A 27,956-nucleotide genomic window follows, 5' to 3' on the forward strand; every position below is an offset into this window, starting at 1 on the left:
AATATTTTCCATAACACTTTTCACGTAAATGTTACATGTTTCATACCTAAAAGGTTTTATTGTCAATCAAATTAAAATCATCGTCGACTGCATGTAAATGTTACATGAAATTCAGATACTTTCCATCCGAATTTCACATACTTTCTAGATTGAATCCGCATTATTTTCATATGAGTTTCAGTCAATTTTTAGCTGCATTCTATATACCATTCAAATGCTTTTCTTAGGTGTTTAAGGAGAGTGAAGGACCTAGATTAAATATTAAGGCATTTAATTGATATGAAATGTGTATATTTACTTGACCTATTTATAATGACATATCTATTCCAAAAACGAATCGCTGCATATTTGTTCCACCATAGATTCCAATTTTGATGATGAAATTAGCGTAATTTTCTAGTTTCCGTTGACACCAATTCCACTAAAACTAGCAGTTTGTTCATTCCCAGGTCCTGAAATGTAATTACGTATTAATGGTATTGTTTTTAATATTCTTACATTTAAATACCTGTGGTAAACTATTCGAGAATCTCTGGCCGTAATTCGGATGCCTTACACTGATAATACGCTATATTGAATCGGTTTACGTTTTTCACATTTAACATTCACATAATACTCACGTGATTTACATATAACACTTGAAGCACAGATAACAGACGTTTAGGCTCGTTTTAAATCGTGTGTAAATACCCGCCACTGAAATTCCTAATAAGTCAGACGTCTGAAACACGTTTGGCAAACGTTTGTAGATGGCGCAGCGATCGATACAATGCAGTTAGAATGGAGCTGTCAAACACTTGTAGCAAACTGTTGCGCAGATGGCATTAGTGAAACACGGATTTCCAACGTTTATCAATTTGAAAGTTTACACAGGTTTTTGAAGAAATTTTGTTCTAGCCTAAACGTCTGTTATCTGTGCTTGAAGTATATGACAATCACATAGAATGTATGTATTGTATACTTGGTATCTTATTTGAAAGTCATCATTGTAGGTATGAATGTTAATTGCTGCACATGAATCTAATATGATTAGTCATTTGTAATATTTATGTGCTTTTTCACGTGAAATGTATATGATTTATTGGCTCAGTGATGGCATCGTCAGAAGCTGGTTCATATGCCGAGACTTATGAAATTCTCAGATGCTTTTTGCTCAGTGTAGGAATTCCGCAAGTCTAAAACGTTAAAATGGAACAAAAACAATAAACAATGTAAAAAATATTTTGATTTTTTTGTAATTTTATTGAGCACGATAACCTGTTAGTATACTATTATGTATGTATGTATACAGTTCAAGGAAGTTTAATAAAATTTAATATTCACTATTTTGTGTATAGGTCAGATTGAATGTGCACCTCAGTTTTTATCTTGTGATGCTTAAGAAGTTTATTGTTTATTATTAATCATACGATAGTTGGCCAGTTTAAAACTATACATAAGGATAAGGGAAGAATTTATGAGATATGCTTTCTTCGTTTTCCGAATCACGCCTTGGTGCGGGAGTATCCAGCATCGCCGGAGGAGTCGGAATGGATTCATCGGGATGTTTAACGCGCCGCAGCTCCTGGGTACATGAGTATCGTGATCTGCAGGCAAACGTTATGTCAGTTGATTGGACTGGTTCTTGGGTTCTGTTGGCTGGAAGGCGACAGCTGGCTCTACAATCGATGAAAGATTACGAAATGACTACAGACGCAACAGGTATAATGGGTGGAAGGGAAGAAAATAACTCTGGTAGTCCCGGTGGATTAAGTAAATTTCCACGACTTTGGAAGTATGAAGTGTCTGCAGCGGAATGGGCGATTTGCCAAAATAGCCAGGAGTACTGTGCGATTGCGACCAGTCAGACGATTGAGGTGGTGACTTGGAAATCCGGACAGCCTACATTGAAGCAGTCATTGAGGGCGCATACACGAATGATCACCGATATTGATTGGCATTCAAAAGTTCCGCACTTGCTAGCAAGCTGCTCAATCGATACTTTTACCCACTTGTGGGATTTAAGGGATCCCAGAAAGCCGGTACTATCGTTGAATGCGGTTTGTATGTCTGGTGCTAGTCAGGTTGGATTCAATAGAGTATCTGGAAACTTGGTGGCAACGGCTCATGATGGGGATTTGAGGATTTGGGATCAGCGAAAGGGATCCTGTCCGATTCAGTACATAACGGCACATTTGTCGAGAATACATGGAATCAATTGGAGTCACGATCATGAAACTAGTCTGTCGACGGCGAGTCAAGACGGAACGGTAAAATACTTTGACATAAACAATCCCAGGCGAGCTGAGAAGATTATTACCACTTCATGCCCAGTTTGGAGGGCCCGATATACTCCATTTGCGGATGGTTTGGTGACGATCAGTGTTCCACACCAGGGTCGAGGTGAGCACAGTTTGTTGATGTGGAACAATTCCAAACAGGATACTCCAATATGTTCTCTAGCAGGGCACACGGACGTAGTGCTTGATTTTGCTTGGAGACGCAATAGTTTAGTTGATTCAGATCCAGAACTAATCACTTGGTCTCGAGATCAAACGCTTAGAATCTGGCGAATTGATGAGGAGGTTAGAAAACTGTGTGAAAGATTTACATCAGAAGATGATGATGGACTCGTAATTGAGGAAGGATCGAACCTCAGCAAAGTCAGCTCAGGAAATAGCATGAAAAGTCCCACACGTGAAAAACAACCTTCGGTTTCACTGCAGCATGAATTCTCGCTATTAAATCCTAACATCCCTCACATCGATATCGAGGTTCTGGATCCTACAAAACGAACCGCCACCGTAAGGATTTCTGTCAACGGTTATGTCATTATGTTGCAGGTTAATTTCCCCCAACAGTACCCAAACAATGGAATCGGTCCGGAATTTGTCTACTGTCAGGGAACATCGTTGGACGACAATCTCTCTGTTACATTAATGAAGGTACTTCGAATGACCGCAAGCCAAAGAGTTAAAAAGGGTAGAACCTGTTTGGAACAATGTTTAAGAGCCCTTGTCACGCAACTGAAGAAATCTACTAGCAACGGCGATAAGCATTTGCGCTTACAATCGCCTCGCTTGGAAGGAGCACTAAGTAGTGCTTTACATGACGCATGCGTTCCATTCCCGAAAACGTCAGGGGCGCGTTTCAACCAGGTTGGCATACTGGTTACGTTTTCAAGACCCTTGAATACCAAGCGGATTAGTCTGAAGCACCAGAACACAACACCCCGTGCATTGTCAGCGCTCAGCGGTGGCTATTTGGGTAACGTGATGGGATCACAACCGATTCTGTATGCTCACAGAGATCCCAGTGCGTCATCATTCTATCTACATGACAGGGTAAACCAGGATATTTCAATTGATTGGGATGTGTTGAATTATCATTTATTTTTTACATGCAAATAGAAATCGTCTAGAAGCCGAGGTACTGTACCGAAAATATCTGTTGCCACGGTTAATGTTTACGATGTATCCAAAATTTTGTATGTGAGCAAGGAGTTGGCAGAAAATTATATCATCAATACAATTAATGTGGCTGGTGAATTGTTCTTTTCCTACAAGTAAGTTATCAGCATAATCTAGTTTCAATTTCTGTTCCAGAAATGTGTCACCACAACAAGCAAGTAGCTGAGAAGTATGGTCGGCCGGATTTAGTCCAGTGCTGGTCCCTGGCTGAAATGATCGCTCAACCTAACACGGATTTTGACACTGATGACGACATGCTTTGTTCCCAGAACCCTTTTGCAAAAAGCTTGTTAGAATCACTGTAAGATGATTTCAAATGAAAATACTTCATTTAACATTTAAATTACTTTCTCCAAAGGATAAATCATTTCGCTAATATCTACGATATCCAAACGGCCGCCATGCTGTGCTGTGCATTTGGGCGTCACTGTCCGTCGATGTATGAAATCTCTAGAAGTTCTAGTTCGAGTAGCAAATCGATTAACCAAAGTGTAAGTAGCGAGTTGAGTGTGTTATGTTTCTATTGTAGCTTTGGGTTGAAGTTTCTGTTGGTATTAGTAGGTTGGCATAATATTATTTCAATTTGACAGAACAATGCGCCAGCATTTATAATGAGGGTTGATGAAATCTCTGGAATTAAGACATTCTTGAACGGCACATCTTTCGATTGACTAGACAACTGTTGTGATACACATGAACATGCTAGTGGTTTTCTTCTATTGGTAATGGATCAATCTATATGGTTCTTTATGTGTGCGGTCACATTCTGAAATGTATTATTGAAGCTTCATTTTTCGTAATTACACATGTAAGTTTTTCAGTGATTATTTTCAAAGGATGTGCAGATCACTCCGAGTTTGGCTGTCGTTAAACGCTTGGTTGTCCCATGTTTCCATGGTACCTACACACCTCTATTAGATAATATACATTAGAAATATTAGCATATCAATCGAAAGATGGGCTCTTCTAAGAAACACCACGTAAGATCACTTACGTAGCTTCATTTATCAGTATTTTGTTAGAATTAGAAATAACTGGTGATAATTTAGGCAAACATTTTCGTGTATTTGAAACATGGTTTGATGTTTAATCAGTAGTAAATGTTTAATAGCTATCATTGAAAATGCAATAGGATTATATTATAATATTTATATTGCACAAATTACTTATTCCAATATGCACATTTTAACCTGTCTTTGTTGAACTAATTCTTTGTGTGGGTATAGTTTAATTCCCTCCCTTTTACATTGGATTTATTTTTCCCTCATTCTTATAGCACTTACTTAGTGGTCTACGCAAGATAAAGGTAATTGGTTTTAAATTTTTATTTTGTAACAATTTTGTTTCTTATCGGTTCAATCAATTAACAGAGAATTTAAACTAAATTAGAAAATGTAGCATTTGCACGTTTTGCAGCATATGTGAGTTTTTAATGCTTGCACATAATGGCTTAGTAAGAAAATAATGCCATCTGACATAGAGGACATGTATGGGAGATTTATTACTAATCGGTATTTTTTTCGAATCAGCCAAGCGGGTCACCTTACCATACAATTTTGCCGGTGGACAGCACCAACTCAAACGCCGTTTGGAGTTTGGCTCAGCAGTTAAAGCACCTCCGCAGTAACTCGTGGTCTGATTCGTTGGACGACTGTCGCATAGCCGGCTTAGGTGACATTAATCGCAGTCTTCTGGGTGACAGCAATCGTTATCTGTATGATAACTTCAAACGTTCCTACGCGGAGATGTTATATCGATGGGGATTATTGGTGACTCGAACCAAAGTGTTGAAATATCTCTCGCACTATGTGGATCCTCCCCGTTGCGTGGAGTTCGTTACGGAGTGCCTGCACTGCTGCCGTGTCGGATCTCCAGCTTGTGCCACCTGTCGAAAGCTGGTACTTTATTGTACGCTATGTAGGCTACCGGTGCGAGGTGCAGCGAATGCTTGCTTGAACTGTGGCCATGGAGGTCATACCGAACACATGCGAATATGGTTTGAGAAGTATGATGAATGTGCCACCGGTTGTGGGTGCCATTGTTTGCAAAAAAGTTCAGCCCTTTGCAATATGAATTAGAATTTCCACTAATAAAAAAGTTAAACAGTATTTGTGTCTATTTGTCTAACTCATGAAAGCCCAGTGATGCCCATAGTCTTATAGCAGTCCCATATGAAAACTCCATATGTAGAGCACAGCATCCCTATATTTTTGTTTCCTTTTCCCACGCGCAGCAAGCTGTCGTTAGCCAGATAACATAGCTTTTTATTTTATTTAAATTTGTTTATTTAGGGGGCAAGAGGAGGAGTTGCTTCTCTAATCTTCCTGTCATCACATCACATGCTTTGGTATTCTTAGTATGTATAACAAACATGAAGATGTGACACAAGGCGCCATGAGCGCACTAAAATCCTGTCAATCCTATTTTTCATTGGATTGTCTGCTCTAAATATATCACCAGGGGACCATTCATAAATGATATCGAATATTGACAATAGGGGAAGAGCGTCACGTAACGAGATAAAAACTAAAAATGAATTTTAAACGTATCAGCGGATCAGGGATAAAAACGAACAACATTGTTTATGAATGGCCCCCAAACAAAGAATATTCCATAATGAATATCACGTAACATCTGCGACAGAGCATTGGGATCAAGGCCAAGTTCCCCCTGGGTCGTGCAAAACTGAGAAGCAACATCAATTTAGGCACAGATAGCAGACGTCCATTTATTTTCATTTTTTGTCTTTTCATTTGTTTCTCTTGCTACAATATGTGCGGCTCGAGCGTGACGGCCAAGGAAACGGAAAGTCAGTGGCCCAAACAGATCAGGAACAGGAAGGAGGACTACGAACAAGGTAACAAACAACAGATGAGAAATCGTTTACTTATTTATTATAACTACTATACTAATCACAATCATTTTGCTTTTCTTGTTTCGTTTGAGCAAACCAAAATCTATACGGACTAGCACATACGAACAGTTAGGCTTTGTAGGTTCTCTTCTTGACAGAGTCTAGATGGGCGGATGAACGTCTGCCAGGGGTGGGCTGAGAAATGACAATGACACTGTCCGAGATGGCGCTGGGCCTGTGGCCTTCGACTGGCATGGTCCATTCTCATTGATTCGGAAGTCTTCTTGGCTGGTTGGTAGATATGTGCCCCTACTTGCAAGTTGATCGATTCGCTTGGGTGGGAGACATGTGGATCCTACTAGTTGTCGACTCTTTTGATCGTGAGTACGAGGCTAGTTCAGGAAAGAAGTGCAGGACTAAGAGATAGTTAATTATTTAGGACTTGTTCTTATGATTATTAAACTCGACCAAGCACACCGGCTCTCAGAAATGATAAGCAACCCTTTCGGGTCGGTGTGGTCTATTCGAGTCGAACCAGGCGGAGATTCGGTTCGTGCAAACTTTATGTGGATAAATATTGCTTACGCCTTTATTGGCAGAGATTCTTTTTGCGAAATCCTAAAATACCTTCACTGGTATAGCTACTCAGGATAATAATAATAGAAAAATTAAGGGTTTGCCTGGTCCATAATGTAATGAATATGTATATTGACTAGAACAGGGATAATCGAGTTATGTTATAAGATAGAGAAGAAACTGCACAGTTGTAGGAAAAGTATTTGCGAGTAAGGACTAATACCACAGACTAACAGACATAACACTATGAGGGAATTCCCACAAAAACATCGATCCGGCAATTTTCCCAAAACACTAGCTCCACCTTTTATTCACAGTCCCAAACACTCATTTGCTGGTGGGTTACCCCTCAGGTTTGGGAGCAATTTTTCACTAGTGGTCTATCCCCCATATGCTTGTTCATATGTCAGTGGCGCCATAATTTCAAATGTGGCCACAGTCCCAACTACAAATATATTTAAAATGACCGTTAAAGCGGGCGCAGCACTGTTTTCGAGTGTTATGTCTGTTAGTCTGTGCTAATACTGCTAGTATGTTTACCGTTTCAATTAATAGTTGATTGATCCGCTTCGGACCTAGGAGACAAAAAGGAGATTAGGAAGAGACAGAAGCAGATTCAATGCGAAATTTGCCAATATGACGTTGACCCCAAGGCGATGGTAGGATGATTTTCCATAGGATGACAGACTAGATGACACGACGTTACACCCTCTAAATCTGTGCCAAATATTTTGTATGTATGTATTAATGTAAGCCCGTACGTATGCCTGTATGCATGGATGTGTATACGACCAATGTATCCCTGAGCAACATGGAAGGCCACTTCTGAGCCGCCAAAACGCTCATGGGAAGCCGGGTGCGCGGTCGTAGGTGTGACCATAAAGCACTGCACACACTGTCAAGTGCAACGGAGAGACGGTAGGTGTACAGTTAATGCACATAGGTTGCAGAAATAGGTTTTTGACAGTGCACTACGCCGGTGTAGTCGGTGCTACACTCATTCAAACTTGGGTGTAATCAGTCTATCTCTTTCTTTGCACTACACCGGTGTATTTATTTAGGCTAAAATGTGGTAGCCTAACGAGGCCGATTATTCTGTTTTTTCAAGTACATTTCACGTGTCAGTGGGGGAAGAGGAAGCCGTATTTACGGGCGGCTTGCTTCCCTCTTATATTAGTAAGGGAATAGGCAGGAAGTGGGATTCATTATATAATTAACATTGTCGTTGGCTGATTGATCATTGTAACATATTACATCGTACAGAATAAATAACTATAATCTAGCTATAAACAATTTGTAATTTGATTAATTCTTTGCTTATACCACAATCAAAGAGATGATAAACGTTGTTGAAGAGCTGGCAGCAAACATCTAATGGATTATTCTGGTCGTATAGCGTGCGATGTGTTTGGCGCCGGAAAAAAATCATTTCTCCGGAAAGACCTTCCCGGAACGTTGAAATCAAGCTCGTTGAAACGTTGAACGTTGAAATCAAGCGCAGGGGAATCTATGTTGTCTGTAAGCAAGTCGAAGACGAAGAGTCGCTGCAGAAAAACTCGCCTATTTCGCAGCGTAGGGAGATTGATGAGAGCGTAGCGATCTTCGTATGGTGGTAGCAGTAATCTATTTTGCCAGGGCAGCCGACGAAGGGCAAACCTGATGAAATTCTTCTGTACCCGTTCGAGACGTTTAATGTGGACGGTGTAATACGGGGCCCAAACGGTAACTCCATATTCAAGGATACTGCGCATACCAGTGTGATGTACAGAGATTTTAGACAGTAAACATCATTGAAATAACGAGTGTTGCGCTTGATGAGTCCATGTACAGCATAGGATTTAGCTATAACAGAAGAAACATGTGCGGTGAGCCGTAGTTTACAGTCGAGAGTGATACTTAGATCCTTGACTGATACGACTCGTTGTACAGGAGTAGAACACATCAGGTATTCGAAAACAATGGGCTATCGTACTCGTGCGAAAGTGATTATGCTGCATTTCTCACTCTCACAGTCATGCCGTTTCTGTCACTCCAATCCATAACCCTTTCGAGGTATATTTGCAGTGCGCAACAGTCTGCCATAGTTGTTACAACACGATACATCATCTGCATACATGACTTTAGACGACGTGAATTCACTGCAGAGGTCGTTCACGAAGAGTTCAAAAAGAAGAGGTCCAAGATGACTGCCTTGAGAAACGCCTGATGTAAAATGGACTGGATCTGAGAGTGTAGTTCCAACTCGCACAGAAGCACTGCGATTGGAAAGGTACGATGAGATCCAATTTGTCAGCCAGTCCGGAAATCCATTGCGCCTTAGTTTTTCCACAGCAAGTTGATAAGGAACACCATCGAAAGCTTTCGAAAAATCTCCATACACTACAGCGATCTGTTGCCTGTTGTTGAATGATGTTGCAGGAAAATTCAACGTAAACATCGGCAAACCACTGAAATATGATTCAGAAAAAGGTGGTGAGTTATTAAATAGCACGAGAATAGATTTGGTGATTCTGCAGGTGTCGTAGATGTTCTGTCTCGATAGTTGACGCTTGCATGGATTCCTCCGGAGGACGTTTTGTTCCGCATGTAAGATCAAAATTGCTACGGGTTATTTTTCATGCTGCACTCAATTCGGGAGACATACGAGCGAAAAATACCTATTGTGACATCCCCAGGTATCTTTAGAATCGAACCAGACCCCGAGATATCTGAAAGTTGAAGCCTGAGCAATAGTTTGACCCATTAATTGAAGCTGTAGTTGCGCTTCATTGAAAATGCGACTAACTCAGTTTTATCCGCGAAGAACTCGATACCCAGCTGGACTGCCCTTGTATGCAAAAGTGACGTAAGCGCCACTTTGGTCAAATTTCATTTTTTCATATTTCTGAATTCTCCACAAAAATTCACGTCTTTCAGTGTAATTGTCTTTAAAAAATTATGCAAAATGTCCTTTTGAAACGAGAAAAACAAAGTGACGTAGACGCCATTTTTTTACCAAAGTGACGTACCGGTGCAATATAGTATTGAAGGTATACTTAACAAGGCAAAACAATTTATTCTTAAGCTGTTGTATCATAAGTAATGTTGGGAGCTAGATAAGCACCATTTTGTGATGAAAATGGCTAGGGTGGTGTTATATTTATGCTAGGGTGGTATTCAAATTAGTTCTTTTAGCACGATAAATTTTTTAACTATTTATATTTTATAAAGAAGTCTCCTGTGCAAGTTCGAATGCTTTTTTAAAGCAGCAAGCTTAGTCTTTTTCAACATGTATTTTTCATACCACAATAATGTACGAATGTATCTTGGTGAAAACTTTTGTTTAAAACCTTGACCGCTGTTGTTCTATATTTCATCATTGTAGAGCGCAGTTGATACCCAACCAATTAGTTTCAAAACCAATTCCAACCAAAACACCTGCAAATGAAATGGAATTTATTCAAGTCTCATATACCGTGAGTTGAACTGTTCACATATCCGGCTTCAAATTTATACGAAAATTTCATGGGGTCAGTCCGAGGCAATGTTAAGCCAGTTTCATTAATTTTTCAAAGTATAGCATGAAAACTGGTATTAATATACCATGAACATTAATAAATTGTATATATAAAGACTCTAAACTAATTTTGATTAATTGTTTCTCAGATGGACTTTGTGGATTCAAAATGAGTAACCCATACCTGTGAAACGTTTGTACCTGAATACACCTGTTATTCGACACGCTTGATCCACTAAAAATGCAATCAACTCCAGAATAACCGTGTACTAGGAAGACTTCAAATGTGCTTGAATAGTTTATAGACAACCTATATGATGTATTTTGATGTGCCGTGTAACAGGAATATTCACTAAAAAATTACCAAAGAAGCGGGAAACCGGAATTACCGGGATCAGTCGTTAAGTGGAACACTGTATCCAAATGTCTTCAAATATGATAGTATTTTTCACAGATCACAGAATTTGATGTACCGCATGACAGAAATAATTACTAGAATTGTTTGGTCCGAACTTCCATATTCCAGAATTGTTAATAAAGTGTCCCTATTTGGCATTAAATTTGCATTGTCCATAAATTATAGAGTTGATATTATTTGATACGTCGCATGACAGAAATGTTTAACAAAAACGTTTCATTCCGGATGGCTTGTGATGTGATAGCATTGTTCGTAGAAAACCGAGCTGATGCACCTTGATGTGCCGCGTAACAGGAATATTCACTTAAAAATGTGTCCGTTGAAAAGAAATCCGGAATCACCGAATGGGCTGTAAAGAAAACATGGAGAAACTCTCCATGTTTCTGGATGACTTTGCATGTCTGCAGATCATCGTTAATGTGCCGCATGGCAGGTATCTTCAAGTATAAATGTTTCACAAACATGGGTAGCGCATTCCATATTTACTAGGACTTCCAGCCCAGAACTGCTTCCACGTTGCTTGAAAGAGGCCTACATGATACCAAAATGAAGTTATAGTGTTCGAATGTAGGATAAAATATACAATACATTTTATAATAATGCCTGACTTGCAGCTAAACTTTGGAAAATTAATGAAAATGTACTGAATGGCCTCGGACATAACCCACGAAACATCCGTATTAGAGGGGTGCGCCGATGCATTTTTAATCGGCGGCGGCGTAAGCGACATTTTTGGCCGGCGGCGGCGGCGGCGGCGTTGGCGGCGTCACGCCGTTGGACCCTATCGGCGGCGGCGCGCCGGCGTGTGTCGGCGTGACGAATATTGACGCCTAGGTAACTAAAAAAATTCTCAACAGTACAATTACTTTCCAAAATTTTCGGTTTCTATTGTAACAGACTTCACAGCACATACAAACAAACGTTACAGCTTAAAGAAAATTTAAAAAAATCATCGCCCACGATGTACTAGCAACATCTGTTGAACACATTGCACAAAATGTAATTCTCGCAACCATATCAATTTTTTTTTTCAACTGAAGCTCCAATAGTGCCCACTCTGCTTGCCAAATGCAAGATAATAAATGAAAGGTGGAACTATTTTTACAGTTGTAAAATTTTAAGAACGAAATAGAAAAATTGTCGATGTCGCATACTACGACTTCGCATGAAATAATGATTGCAATGGCCAAATTTGAAGAATACAGAGGAACGACTGTATTTCAATGACCCATAATGATTATTTATTGTTCTATATTTGGGAAATTAAGCAACGGTAAAACAGTTTTTGTTTTGTTTGAGGAAATTAATTGTTGTTGGCGTTTCATTGCTTTTTGTTTCTATTTAGTCATCTTTACCGTAAGCCCGGGGACAATTGACAGCTTCCATATATTGAATTCATAAGCAAATTTTGGGGTGATTTGGTGATGTCATGGCGGCTTGAATGGAGCAAAATTTGTAAAAGGTGCACCCCATTTATTATTTTCCATATCTGTGGAAAATAATCAATTTAAGCATTTCTACAATTTCTACCATTTCTTTTTGCTGCTAGAATACTGATAAAAACACAAATTCCATTCAAAACGAATTGTTAAGCTTGGTGGTGATGTACTTTCATTGGCCAAAATGTTTTTCATTTACATTTCTCGAGATAAAAAGCACCAATGATTTAACGATTTCAAACTTCACACAACAAGAAAACCAAAACATGTTTAGGAAGGAAAAGAGCCGGTTGTTAAAAACAACGACTTCCAGCTAAATATATAATAAGATTTATATAACTTTGCTGACGGTTTTTAGTTAGGGACAGATTTATTCTCTAATAATAGTTTTCTTTATTCACATTTTGGAATAAGCTTTTTCTAAATGTTGTTCTAGCTGCATTGACGGCGTTCATAACACACGTAATGAAACACGCTTTTCTCTTGAAACTTTTTCGTTTCGTTGTTAGTGGTACTCATACAGAGAAGGCATACTAGCACCACCATCAAATCGTTGGTGCATATATGAAACAAGCACTATCTGTAAAGTTGTCCCTGGGTTGTTTACCGTCGCTCTTTTAGAATCGCGCAGATATCAGGAGCCCTAACACAAGGCGTTATTATTGGCATTACTGCGCAGAAATATCACTTTTAATGACCGTGTAAGGACACCTTTCAAGGTAGACACATTACCTCATTTTCCAGGCTGGTGTTTATTTTTACTTCTTGTAAGTACAAAATCGTCACGATGATAAGGAATACGATTCCCTGGCACTACATTTTCTTACAACGTACGGTCTGCTTCTATCTTGAGTGCAAAGTATGCTCGATGTGCTGGAATCCTGCTCCTGTTAGATTGAAACTAATCACTAAACAAGTCTGATTGAAAATGGTCTGAGCGCATCTCTAGTTTTCGTAGCACCTGCACCCCGCCAATTTCTCCAGCAGTTCCGGGGACCAACAAATTCTAATCCATTGCATACATCTAGTTATATTCGATACACCGAATCAATTAAATTACTAACATCCTGTTATGTGCTTACTCACCGATCGGCATCGTGTTGTAACTTAAGAAATGGTTGTGAACAACTCCCACCTTGGGCAAGAATGAATTTCACATTTTGGGCCCATATTGTTTGTTTTGGTTTGCATGAGATTACAAAGCCCGTAACGTTTTCGGGTGGGTGCGGAAACTAAGTAACGCATTTAGCTCTGTGTGAAAATCTTCACTAACGCCAACGATTTGTAATTGAAATCGACCGTTTTTTCTACGAGCGATGAAAATTCATCTCGTGTTACGTCTTATTTGTCTGTGAATCCGGGCTGGTGCAACTGACACTGAAAATCTTTCTTGAGTGGGGCTAGATCACACGATGAATAATTTATGAGACTAGAAAACATACCCTCTGCATCGCCACATCTGTGCACCAGCGTCGCGAAAAGTCAAGATCACTTTGCTCAACTATTCTTCGAGAAAACATTTTAAAATAGGTCATGATTCAATCAATTATAAATAAACCTCGTATTGAAAATAATTTTTGTGTTTTCACAAAACTAGTTCACGCAGAAAAAGATGACATTATACTGAAATGTTTAGTAGGTGGTTGTGTCTGAATATGTTTAATATTTTTATGATTCTAATTCATAACTCGATGAAACATTGATTTGTATTAACTTTATTGACTAAAACAGTCAAGAATTGAACGACGTGCAACGATTTTCGTAAATTCTCGTCGTGTTATCGTGATATTTGAGCTTACCTTTGGATTTTTTACACAGAGTCACGTGTCTTATAGTTTTCTAAATTATTTCACGGACATGAATTGTGGCTACGTAATGTTTTTTGTCTCAGCGCTGTTTCATTTAATTTCGAACATTTCTTCGAATTTTAACAAAGGAATAGCAGGGTTACAGGTCCTAGTAATGTCTTTGTATCTAATGCTCGTGCCTATGAGACTGGTTGCTAGCAGTTGTACAAATAGCTCACATAGAAATTTCAAAACCAAAAAGCAGAGCGAATAATCCATGAATAATAGTCTAAGTTCCTTGTAATTGTTCACGTAAGTATAATAAGATTATGTGGAAAATTAATTACTTCATGGATTACATCATGAACAGTTTCACGAACTCGACTGGTGAATCGTGTGCAGCATATTAGGAATTAAGAATCGGTTAAAAAATCAATGAATAATACACTGCGTTCCAGTGAAATTGATTACGTGCAAAGATTAGGATCAGGCACATAATCGTAAATTTCAGGCACATATATCTTGAAAGTGGAAGTTTTTTTTAATTTGTGGACCATTTCACGCATACGAATGGTGAATTGAAACTTATATGCTCACAATCATAACCAGTTGACGAAGCAAGAATGCATCTTTGAATTATATAACGAGTGTCGTGTAATGGTTTTCGAGAAAATATCAAGATTATTTTAATTTTGTAATCCAATTGACGACCACTAATACCAAATAATGATCAGGATGTGATAAATCATCAATCAGTTAACGTCGTATATTCAGTCCATAGACAATGTTCCTAGAGATGTGGATAAAATTATGAGTCAACAATTTTAGAGTTCGCGAATTATCGGCGCAGGAAAAATGCATCGGCGGCGCGCCGCCGATCTACCGTTCGGCGTCGGCGTACATTAAAAATTACCGGCGGCGGCGGCGCGGCGCGGCGGCGCACCGGTCTAGTATAGATCCAAAACCGACCATCTGACCAGACCACCACATATAGCTTCGGAAACTTGAAGGAAGTAATAATCATTTGCCGATAATTCAGTTGAAACGGTTGATAATATACGACACGTTTTACCCGGTACTTTTGGTTTGTATACGTACGTCAGAATTGCATAAAAACAGTGAAATGAAATCGCTATTTTTTTTGCAAAAGTGACGTTAGCTAAAATTTACAAGGTTTTTGCCAAAAATTGAAAATTTAAGCAATTGGCTATTATCTACGATGGATTGTACACATTTTGTACAGAACAGATAGTTGAAACATTATTCGTGCTTTTGAAAACATCACGAAACACAACAATTGGTTTCCTGAAAAATATTCTTATTGGCGCTAACGTCAGAATTGCATAAAAGGGTAGTGGAGGACCCAAAAAGTATCTTGCAATGGTCTTTGCAAATCGACAGCTTTGAGACCTGTAATAGGGACCACACCGTCATCTGTAAACTGTCTTAGCTTGCAGGAATCGACAAGGTATTCGTCAATGGCAATCACGCTCTCAATATCCAAGAAAACTGATGCCATCTGCTCTTTGCTAACATAGACCATTTGAATTTCTTTTCAGAGCAATGCAAGACAATCTTTCGTCCCTTTGCCTTTGCGAAAGCCAAATTGTGTATCTGACAGTAAGCCATTTGCTTCGACCCAATTGTCGAGGTGGAACAAGATCATTTTCTCGAACAACTTTAATACAGGACAGCGTTGCAATCGGTCGATACAAGTTGTGGTCAGAGGCTGGTTTTCCTGTTTTTTGGATGGTGATGACCTTCACCCTCCTCCAGGCATGAGGGATGCTACTTTCAAGAAACTTATTGAATAAATACCAACATGCGTCTCTTGGCAGAGTCTGGCTGATTTTTTATCGTCAAATTTGATTTTGTCTTGCTCTGGGACTCTGTTGTTACATGATAGGAGAGTAAGTGAGAACTCCACCTTCGAAAACGGTGTTTCGTTCGCTGTATCGTGGGGGAACGTGGTGCGGTAAACCTTCTTGGCGAAATCAAATATCCAACGATTTGAAAATTCCACGCTATCGTTAGTACTGTTTCGGTTTCGTAAGCGCCGGGTCGTGCCCCAAAGAGTGCTCATTGATGTTTGTCTGGTTAGCCCGTCAACGAACCGCTTTTTGGTTTTCATCAAACTCTTCATTCGCGTTTCTAACATCGCGTACTGTCGTTCCGCAAGGTCTTATACGTGGCAGTCTTTTGACGGATATCGCGGACGCGTTGCCCTTCCAATCAATATTTCGTGTGAGGTCTTACGAGATTGTATTCGGTGGCCCTGCGCCATTAGCAATAGTAATTACGATTGACAGATGGTCGCTGCAGTGGGGATCAGAGACTACCTTCCACATACAATCTAACCGCAGCGATGTCGAGCAAAGGGACAAGTCTAAGGCGCTCGGACGCGCTGGAGGGCAGGAACGCGTGTTATTTCACCCGTGTTCAACATGGTTATATTGAAGTTGTCGCTAAGCACGTGGAGTGAGGTAGATCGATTATCGACATGAAAGCAATCCCCATACCGCACCGTGGGAGTTAAAATCATCTAAAACTAGCCACGCTGCGGAGAGGAGTTCCGCAATATCGCCAAGCTGTCGGTGGCTAACTGAGCGTCTAGGGGGGATGGAGGTAGCAGCAATACAAAGGTCTTTGCCTTTAATTCTGGTTTGTCAAGCGACAACTTCAATGCCTGGTGTTGAGAAGAGGTCACACAGAATTGATTTTTTTGATCCCCAAAAGTACTCCGCCGTAAGAGTCTTCTCGACCCAAGCGAATAATATTAAAATATAATATTATTTTGCGGTAAGGCATGTTTCACATAATTCAAATGCAACGCATTTCAAATTATTTGTTATCATTTCTAAAGAATCGATTTTCGGGATAATGCTTCTGCAATTCCACTGTGATCATATCCGTGACCTCGTTGGATGAATTAGTCTTCGAAGGATACAATTGCTGAAAGGAGGGGCCATTTCGCAGTGAACTGCATCAAAAATGTTTTTACTGTGGGGGGACTAGAAAGATAGACCGATCGGTATGAGAGTCACAGAACGAGTGATCACTGATCGTCTTTACAGAATGACCTAGCGGAACAAAATGTGCAAGAACAGCCTTACACCCAATTTCGCTAGCGCTTCCAACAAACTGTAACCTGACGTTCGACCGATTATCGAGTCGGTTTGTGTGCCCAGTATCCGATTGTACTCCTCTAGTGTCCAGCTACCTACGGATACACCATTGATTTGGGCGATCACGAAAGTACGAAACCTTCGTGTGTGTTATGCACCACCTCTTGGACAGGGAAACAGCCCATCACTTGGATTTCCGCCACCCTGTAACCATTATCGGGAGGTGCACGATCTGGTTCTACAATAATTGCAACATCAAGGTAATGATTTTCGGCGAGAAGATGAAACACGTTTTATCTCTTTTTTAAAAAACTGCAGAACGAGAATCATCTGTCAAATTTAATGTTTCAGAATGACGCTTCCACGAAAATGTACGACAGTCAGGAGGTTTTACGATTTTCTAAGAAATCGAGGGGTCTAAATAGCTCCGGGGTCGCCTATTAAATGTTTCAACGTATAAAATATGTCAGGAGGTGTTTTGTCCCCAAAACACCTCTTGTTTAAAAGATGACTTTTTTACTCACACTTAAAAGGATGGCCTGAAGTCGGCTTTATTTTAGGGGAAAGATGGAATTCGGATGGATTCAGAAGAAAAACCTTCTTCAGATTCAATCTTTCTTTCTTGTCACACTGTCACTCATTGTCATGAGGTTCACACGAAACGCCTATCAGGTAGGCAACCAGTAACGTTCATGCACGAATTTTATTTCAAATTCTGTTTCAGTGATGTTGTGCCGTAAAGACTGTAATGTTGTGCGCGCGTGTATTCCATGTAAGTGCAACTCAATCGATCTAGTGCACTATAGTGGACTCAAGTGAAATGGCGCACCGATGTCTGGAAGGTTGAATTGTGATGTCAGCTCGGGTTAACAAATTATTTATAACACATAAATTAGTGCTTATTATACACCCTGCGAATGGTAATCTCCTTAATCTCATGTTGCAAATCTTGAGCAATTGAATGAGTGCGCTCATGATTAATGCTTCTTCATGATATTATGTTTGTTTCCATTTAATTTCTTTCCGATGTCTACAAAGCTGCTCTAGTTTGCTGTGTGAGCCTGAGAAAAGGATTACCACTCGTTAGTTTTCCTTTTATGTTTCTAGAAGCGATCGTTTTCGTTCATACTTTTAAAACGATTCAAAACGCCCTGCAGATTGAGTTGAGCGGCTTTATAGTACAAGCCTTCTTCATCTATTAATTGAAGATAAATTTCTTACGTTGTCTTGTCCGTTGTGCACTTTTTCACTTCCTTTGCACACCGTTGCATCTGTCGGGTTTTCTCGTGAAATCGCACGCTGCCACACGGGTTCTTCAATAGCATTTCTTATTCATGTGTCATGAGATATGCTTGGCATTGATTAATTAATGAACATCGAACGTGTGATTTTTACGCTGGATCTGTAGCTAGGCCTACAGCCGTCCTCACGAGGTTTGTCGCGGATAGACATGTCTTATGATATTATACTCAGCAGGATTGTGGTGTATGTGTGTTACGGTGCAGGTTAGTTCTGGACCACACTTGGGATTCATTTAATTGCGATTCACACTGTTTAAATCGACAGGTGCCCTGTCGGCTTTATTTGCCAAGGGCGATTTAAAGCTGCAGTAGAGAAGTAGTAAATAGTAGTGTCTATATTTTTCCGTCCGTTTTGGACATCCGTTCGATACAGTCGCATAACACTTGATACCTTCTGGACTGTCTAGAGTTTTTCAGTTGCGTAGCAGTATTTCTCAAGACAACCTATTTTTTTTCTTTACAAGTATTACTAGCATTGAAATAAGTGATTAGTTAAATAAAGTGTTTCATTTAACTTTTTAAAATATTTTTTTTCAAGAAAACGAATGTTTTTTTTTCCAGAAAGGTGTCAAAGAAACAATTGAGAACTAAAAATAAAAATATAAAAAGAAGAAATGTTTTCCTTTTAATTCCACCAGGCATGATACCTGGTGGAAACAAAAGGAAAACATTTCTTCTTTTTATATTTTTATTTTTCAGCATTCCACGGTTAAAGAGAAACTATTTTTAAGGGTGTGAAGTGCGTCTGGTGTAAAGTGCTCAAACTGAAAGTTATTTTGTTTTGCGATTTTGAAAGCTAGGCAACAATGGATTTTTTGTGTAATTTAAGATTTATTTATACATTCATCGTGTGCGAAAAAAAAATTTCTGTCACGCAGAGACACACATACGAGCGTTCCAAAAGTAGACATCCAACTATTTCCACGTCGCACACTGGAGTATTTGTCCGAAAAAACTGACCGAAAGTCAAATTTTCAAAAACCGTTATCAATGACATTATATTATATCATGTTATTCCCTAGTAATTTCTGCATTAGATGGCAACCACGTTGCGTGTATTTAATAAAGTTTGGCAACGCTGTTAACTGTTAAAGGTAGGGGTTTTTAATACCCCAGGCTGATTTAAAGTTGCGCGTCGAATTGTTTCGACTCAAATATCCTATGTTTTGAATAAACCAAGGTCAGCGTCATATTTTGGTGTAGTCCATAGACTCTAAAAAATATTAGTCTTATTAAACTTAAATACAAAGAAAAACAATCCGCCCTTTTCTCATTTTTCAAAATTGAAAAAGTTCATGTTCCCAATCCGTCCCAGTGAAAACTCTTGTTCCCTGATTAAGTTTAACCCAAATACTACTAGATCGGTGAAAAAAAAAAACTTGCGCATAATTGCTCCATTTTGAATGCGAGATATTTGAAAAATTTGCCATTTTTTACATTTTTCCTCGTTGTATTACAAAGTGCTTCGGCACCAGCTGATACATTTCGAAACACAGTTCAAGCAATGTAGTTCAATTCTGCACGAAAACAAATCGATTCGAAACACTTTGAAGCGCTCTGGTTCAATAAAACCATCATTTTGTTTCCCAGCTAACTAAACCTAAATCTTGCCAAGAATTACACATTATTTCGAAAAGAAATATCCTTGTAAAAGTTTGAACTTAGCACGGACAATGTAATAAAACGAGGAAAAATGTCAAAAATATCTAATTTTTCAAATAGCTCACATTCAAAAAGGAGCAATTATGCGCAAGTTTTTTTCGCCGATCTAGTAGTATTTGGGTTAAACTTAATCAGGGCACAAAAGTTTTCACTGGGACGGATTGGGAACATGAACTTTTTCAATTTTGAGAAGTAAGAAAATGGCGGATTTTTTTTCTTTGTATTTAAGTTTAACAAGACTAATATTTTTTCAAGTATATAGATCCATCTGCACCAAAATATGACCCTGACCTTGGTTTATTAAAAATATAGGATATTTGACTCGAAACAATTCGAATCACTAATGTTTGGAAAATTTTGTTTCAACGCGCAGATTTAAATCAGCCTAGAGTATTAAAAAACCCCTACCTTGGACAGTGAACAGCGTTGACAAACTTTAGTAAATACACGCAACGTGGTTGCCATCTAATGCAGAAATTACTAGGGAATATTATGATATAATATAATGTCCTTGAAAATTGTTTTTGAAAATGACTTTCGGACAGCTTTTTCGGTCAAATACTCTTCTGTGCGTCGAGGAGCGCTGCGGCGAACACGATTAGCACGTGATAAAATTGTCTGACACAGGAAATTCAATAAGGTTTGTAAAGCTTTGACTTTTAGTTACTCGATGAACTAAAAAAATAGAAAATAGTTCGAGTTTCGGAAAATGGTTTCATATTTTTAGAGCAGCGTGCACTCAGTGCACTAGCGAGACTACCGGAAGGTTAACAACTTTTTTCTCGAGCGTCAGATCGTTTCGTGGTCTTCGACACTTTGTTTTTTTGTTAAATTTTCTAAAAAACAACGATTAATTTTAATTCAGTTGTTTCCAAGCCTTTCAACGGAGCAGACCGATTTGCTTCACAGTGGTGTTCGGTGTGTGTATGCAGTGAGTGAAGGTCAGCCTTTGTGCGTTGTTTGAAGCCGTTCTGCTGGTGCCGGTAGCTAATCTAGTACATTGTTCTCGCTGGAGCAGAACAATCGACGTTACTACAGATGAGTTTTGTTAGCTTTTTCATTCCCTTCGTGTGTTTTTTTTCTTTCCCTTCCTCCTCTCTATTGTAATCTTATAAAAAATACATCTATACATTCCCGTTCATATTACGCTCTGCCCTCGTGCTTAAATGGCCGAGGGCGCAATACCATCTGATGTCATCATGGAAGTCCCTGATCCCTCTAACACTCGCATTGCTCCCCGTGTAAAGCAGTACCCACAAGGTTCCTCTGGGCCATGGGTGGTATATTTTCGGACCGGAGAGAAACCGGTTAATATATTAAAACTTTCTCGGGATCTGACTGCTAACTACCCGGCCGTAACTCAGATAACACGTGTTCGGGCAAACAATATACGTTATAGTGAATGATCTCGGTCAGGCAAATGCGATTGCTTGCTGTGAGCGCTTACGCGGGAATTTAAAGCTTACGTGCCTATATGGCAGCAGAAATCGATGGAATTGTGTCCGAACATGGCATGAAATGCGAAGAATTGTTGGAGGCCGGGGTTGGCTGCTTTAAGGACCCCTCACTCCAACATATTAAGATCTTAGAATGCAAACAATTATATACTTCAAAACATCGAGGGAGGTGACACTACCTACTCTCCATCAGGCTCGCTTCGGGTGACCATCGCCGGGTCTTCTCTTCCCAACTACATCCTCCTTGACAAAGTTCGCCTACCTGTTCGCCTGTTTGTACCGCGAGTCATGAACAGCAGCAATTGCAAGCAGTTGGGCCATACGTATAGTGGAAATAAGAAACGATGCGGCAAGTGCGAGGGAGAGCATGAGGATGACTCTTGCGTCAAAGAAACTGAAAAGTGTATTTGCTGTGGGGTCCCTTCGCATGCTCTTAAATCATGCTCTGCGTACAAGCAGCGCGGGGATAAAATTAAGCGCTCTGTGCAGGAACGCTCGAGGCGTTCTTATGCAGAAATGCTAAAGAATGTTTCGCTATCTGTCCTGTCCGAAAATCCCTTTGCTGATTTGGCTAGCGTTGTGCAAGAATCTGATGATCCTCAAGAGGGAACATGTCTCGTTAACCTGGGGAGTCCAGGAAGGAGAAAAAACTTGCCTCTCCTTGACTACCTCGTAAGGGTCCCAAGATGTCTTCCTCTGAGAGTGCGACAACAACATCTACTAAATCCAACGGAAGTGTTGCCTTAAACCCGAAGCAATCTGCTCCCGGATTTGGAAATTTTAATTCAAACAAGGAGTACCCACTACTTCCAGGGACACCAGAAACCCAAGTGTCCCTCTTTTTCAAATAGACACTCAGTACAGTAATGGACTAATGAAATTTTCTGATATCGTTGACTTAGTTTTCACAGCTTTCAATGTTACTGATCCTTTTAAAAGCCTTCTGATACGTTTTCTCCCTAGAGTGCAAACATTTTTGAAGCAGTTAACTACTAAATGGCCCCTCCTTGCAGCGATCGTATCCTTCGATGGCTAAGTCATCGAACGAGGTTACCGATTCGATCACTGTTCTACAGTGGAACAGCAGAAGTATCCTCCCGAAAATCGATTCCTTTAAATTTTTACTAAATAGTTCAAAATGTGATGCTTTCGCATTATGTGAAACTTGGTTAACTTCCGATATAAATCTCAACTTCCACGACTTTAATATAATTCGTTTGGATCGAGAAAATCCCTATGGAGGAGTACTTTTGGGGATTAAAAAGTGCTATTCTTTCAACAGAATTAACCTCCCTTCGACATCAGGCATTAAAATTGTCGCTTGTCAAGTTTTTATCGAAGGTAAAGGCTTTGCATTGCTTTCATCTACATTCCTCCTAGAACTTCGGTAGGGCACCGAACGCTTTGTAATATCACGGAATTCTTACCGACACCGCGGCTAGTTCTAGGAGACTTTAACTCGCAAGGTACGGTATGGGGTTGTCTTCACGATGATAATAGATCAACATTAATCCAAGATCTTTGCGACAATTTCAACATGACCATCTTAAACACGGGAGAAATGACGCGGATTCCTACACCACCAGCACGCGCAAGCGCATTGGATTTATCGCTTTTCTCGACATCGCTACAGTTAGATTGCAGGTGGAAGGTGATCCCTGATCCCCACGGTAGCGATCATTTGCCGATCGTGATTTCAATTGCTAACGGTTCAAGACCATCGGAAACAATCAATGTCTCGTATGACCTGACACGGAATATTGATTGGAAGAGTTACGCGACCGCAATATCCGTTAAAATCGAATCCACTCAAGAACTTCCTCCGGAGGAAGAGTACAGGTTTATGGCTGGCTTGATTCTCGACAGCGCGAATCAAGCTCAGACTAAACCAGTACCCGGCGCGAATACCCATGGACGGTCTCCTAGACTGTGGTGAGACAAAGAGTGCTCAGAGCTGTACGCGGAAAAGTCCACTGCCTATAAGGCCTTCCGGGAAGACGGGTTACCCGCTAGCTATCAACAAATGAAGAGTCTAATGAAAGCCAAAAAACGCAATTATTGGCGCCGGTTCATCGACGGGTTAACGAGAGAAACAGCGATGAGCACCCTTTGGGGTACGGCTCGACGTATGCGTAACCGAAACAGTACCAACGAGAACGTGGAGCATTCAAACCGCTGGATATTCGCTTTCGCCAAGAGGATCTGTCCGGACTCTATCCCGCTACAGAAAACGTACCGCGCCGCGTCTCCTCACGATACCGCGAATGAAACACCGTTTTCGATGGTGGAATTTTCACTTGCTCTCTTATCATGCAACAATAACGCCCCAGGGTTAGACAGAATCAAATTCAACTTACTGAGGAATCTGCCTGACACTGCAAAAAGGTTGCTGTTGCTGCTTGTTGAAATTATTTAACAAGTTTCTTGAAGGTAACATTGTCCCTCATGACTAATGGTAAGTGAAGATCATCGCCATCCGAAAACCAGGTAAACCAGCCTCCGACCATAACTCGTATCGACCGATTGCAATGCTGTCCTGTATTCGGAAGTTGTTCGAGAAAATGATCCTGTTTCGGCTCGACAAATGTCGCAGCAAATGGTCAGATACACAATTTGGCTTCCACAAAGGCAAAGGGACGAACGATTGCGTTGCTTTCTACAGATATCCAAATGGCCTATGCTAACAAAGAGCAGATGGCAGCAGTCTTCTTGGATATTAAGGGGGCTTTTGACTCAGTTTCTATCAACATTCTGTCAGAGAAGTTGCACCAGCATGGTCTTTCACCTATTTTAAATAACTTTTTGCTAAACCTGTTGTCTGAAAAGCATATGCACTTTTCGCATGGCGATTTAACAACACCGCGATTTAGCTACAAGGGTCCCCAGGGCTCATGTCTAAGTCTCCTACTCTACAACTTTTACGCGAATGACATTGATGATTGTCTTGTCAATTCATGCACTCTAAGGCAACTTGCAGACGACGGAGTGGTCTCTGTTACAGGGCCCAAAGCTGCCGATTTGCAAGGACCATTACAAGATACTTTGGACAATTTGTCTGCTTGGGCTCTCCAGCTGGGTATCGAGTTTTCCACGGAGAAAACTGAATTGGTTGTCTTTTTTAGGAAGGGTGAGCCGGCGCAACTCCAGCTTTTATTAATGGGTGTAACGATCAATCAGGTCTTCACATTTAAATATCTCGGGGTCTGGTTCGACTCTAAAGGTACCTGCACCGGATGTCACATTAGGTATCTGAAACAAACATGCCAACAAAGGATCAATTTTCTCCGGACAATAACTGGAACATGGTGGGGTGCCCACCCAGGAGACCTGATCAGGTTACACCAAACAACGATATTGTCGGTGATGGAATACGGTTGTTTCTGTTTCCGCTCCGCTGCGAACATACACTTCATCAAACTGGAGAGAATCTAGTATCGTTGCTTGCGCATTGCCTTAGGTTGCACGCACTCGACCCATACAATGAGTCTCGAAGTGCTGGCGGGCGTTCTACCCCTGAAAAATCGCTTATGGGAACTCTTATATCGATTGCTCATCCGATCCGACATCTTGAACCCGCTGGTGATTGAAAACTGCGAGAGGCTCGTTGAGCTTAATTCTCAAACCCGTTTTATGTCCTTGTACTTCAACTTCATGTCACAGAGCATCAATCCTTCTTCATATAATTCCGACCGTGTCCCTTTCTTTGATACTTCTGATTCAACTGTATTCTTCGACACATCCATGAAGGAAGACATCCGTGGAATCCCGGATCATATAGGCACACAAGTGATCCCTAATATATTTTATAATAAATTCCGAGAAGTCGGCTGCGACAATATGTTCTACACCGACGGATAAAACCTCGATGGGTTCACTTGCTTGGGTATCTTCAATGTTACCGCTTCATTCAAACTCAATGATCCTGCTACAGTTTATTAGCAATAGTTGTGAGTAGATCAGTTCCACAGTAGATGTCGGTCACGGGCTACAACTGGAACTAAGGAAGAAAAACACGAGGTTGGAGAAAATTGTGATATCGTTATCACTCCACCTGAGTGGCTGACAGCTAAGTGGATCCTGCAAATGGGCATCGCTATCAGGTAAAATACCGCCGTCGAGGAACTCTCAGATAGCAGAAAAATAGGAACGATAAGCGCCAAGAAGGATAAGAAACCCTGAGAAGGTGCTTGTAAATCATTATGGTCGACATCTCCGGATCGGTTTGTGTCTCGCCAGGTTGCAACAGACCAGAGCAAGTCAGATAAACTGTGAAGGTTGGACAGTGAGCAAAGAAAAGCAGCTATAGACAAAAACATAAACGATTAACACAAAACAAAAAGAGTAAGAGCACAATCCTTAATGAAGTAGTACCTAACGGTTGCCTCAGAAGGATGAAGATTGCGAGATACAAGAGGTTTTGGTTTAGTCAGCAGGCTTAACTACTACAAACAGAATGCTGAACTGTACGCAAGTTACCGAGCAGGCAAACAACCCAGCCTCAAATAATAAATAGCGTTCAGAACATGGATCCGTAGGTTGTAAGACCAGGTGCTGATGAAACTCGACGGATGTGACTTGATCGGCGATGAAATATATGGTAATTTAAAGCAAATACCTGAGCTCAAATTCTACAAGTCTCCTACCTACGGTAATGTTTCTAGAGGATTCGAGTGAGTTTTCGTGAATAAGTTCACGAAAAAATTATGATTTGGCAAGAGATCTATTCCTGTGGCAAAAACAGCTTTTTGTGGCGGATAAGATCATTAACTGGGAAGGAAGTGTCCAATAAACAGATTTTTCTCATCATTCTGTCCTATGATGGTTCCGTTACGTTTTAGCCATATTAAGCCAGTTGGCATAGGAAGGCACAATGGTACAACGACAATGATGTTGGTTCATCTCGAAAGAGCTGAGTTCGCTAAATTGTTACCTAAAGATAAAGATAAAGAGAACATTTAACACGACGTTTTTGGTGCAATCAGCTGGCATCAATAGAAAATTGCAAGCATTTCTTTGAAGTAACACAGATTGATGAAATGAGATGTTATTGCCTTTGTTTCATCCTTAAAAAATATCGACTGAAGAAAAGGTTAATATTTCGTGTTTATGAGTAATTTTAACAGAAAAACCTAATTTTAAGTGTCACTGAAAGTTTATTTTATTCTTTTAATTTCGAACGGAATCAGAAACGATTATGATATTGGAAGTTTCAGAAACTTGAACCTGAGATATCTATCTAATCTACTGATCTAAAAAAGTCTGCGTCTGGCAATCACTCGTTTAGTAGAATTTTGGCTTTTAGATATTACAATACTTTTACTTTAACTTTTGAACTTAGATTTTACATTCAAATATTTTTGAAACGGCTCCTAGTTCAAATGTTCGACCCATTTACTTGCTGTATGAAGTCACACCGCGGCAGTTGATGTCTTTTCGTGACTATCATTCCTGGGTATAAGGACAGGGACAGAGATGGCACAACAAAGAGAAGAGGGATCAATTCCATTTGAGATTTGACAGAACTGCTACACAGATGATGAGATTGCGACATACCCGACCAATAACTTACAGTCTGATACCATGCACTGGAATTAAGAAATGCTCAAACCAAGCTATGTACGACAGAAGAAAACGCAAATACCTTTTTCAAAATAGCTCCTGGCTGAAAAGGGGAGGCACGTGGACCGCCCTCCATGCCGCTTCCTGAATCAGCCAGTGGATGAACATTTCAGAACGTACCATATTGCAGCTACATTCGGCAAAAACTAACAAGTCTATTCATTGTAAAAATCTTCTTTAAAAATTTTGAGATGCAAAACATGTAACTACTTTAAAACAACATCCATTATTCCTTATCAATATTCCTAAACAAGCAATCTGCAAACTTTCACCAAGCTTTTAGTGTAGAAACTCCAAAAATATGTATCGCTCATTCATAATAATAAATTTTAAAGACCATAGCAGTAATGAAATATTTTGACATGATTTAATCAAATTTATTTTTCTCTTCGGTGAAACACTAGCTTTACCAGGTGGCTCCTCCTGATGGGAACCGCACTTTTTGACAGTAACCAACAAACAGCGAGCATGTCAGCCGGGAAAAAATAAACCGAAACAAATTTTATTTCCCCTTAGGGGCGTGATAATTTAAAAAAATCCACTTTGTAAATGTTGTTTGGTACCATATCGCAACGCGCTGCACTGCTCCGTTGGACTTGTACAGTCAGTGATGGTCCATTACCGAAGCCTGATATGCGCGCTTCGTAACGCGCAAGGATGCTGTTCTCTTATCGCGACAAGCTGGTATAGGGAAACGTGGAGCAGTACCGTCAACTGGAGTTTTTGAAGACAAACTACAAGAAACATGGAAAATAAAAGGTATTTAAAGAAGA

General features: G+C 40.1%; 1 protein-coding gene across 4 annotated transcripts; it reads left to right on the forward strand.

Moving 5' to 3' along the window:
* Nucleotides 1–1,167: 1,167 nt before the first annotated feature.
* Nucleotides 1,168–27,937, forward strand: LOC131682529 (GATOR complex protein Wdr59). Of its 4 annotated transcripts, none has more exons than XM_058964066.1 (7): nt 1,168–1,259; nt 1,338–3,323; nt 3,390–3,522; nt 3,585–3,750; nt 3,808–3,940; nt 4,726–4,755; nt 4,979–5,548. In XM_058964066.1, the coding sequence occupies exons 2-7, from the start codon at nt 1,464–1,466 to the stop codon at nt 5,525–5,527; spliced, it is 2,871 nt and encodes a 956-aa protein (XP_058820049.1). In that variant the 5' UTR covers nt 1,168–1,259; nt 1,338–1,463; the 3' UTR covers nt 5,528–5,548. The 4 variants fall into 4 exon arrangements, with proteins under 4 accessions (XP_058820049.1, XP_058820050.1, XP_058820052.1 ...); XM_058964067.1 differs by having other exon boundaries at nt 1,185–1,275; XM_058964069.1 differs by lacking the exons at nt 1,168–1,259; nt 4,979–5,548 and adding an exon at nt 27,588–27,937 and having other exon boundaries at nt 1,293–3,323.
* Nucleotides 27,938–27,956: the final 19 nt, after the last annotated feature.

The sequence above is a fragment of the Topomyia yanbarensis genome, chromosome 2 (genome assembly GCF_030247195.1).
Source record: "Topomyia yanbarensis strain Yona2022 chromosome 2, ASM3024719v1, whole genome shotgun sequence".
NCBI lineage: Eukaryota > Metazoa > Arthropoda > Insecta > Diptera > Culicidae > Topomyia > Topomyia yanbarensis.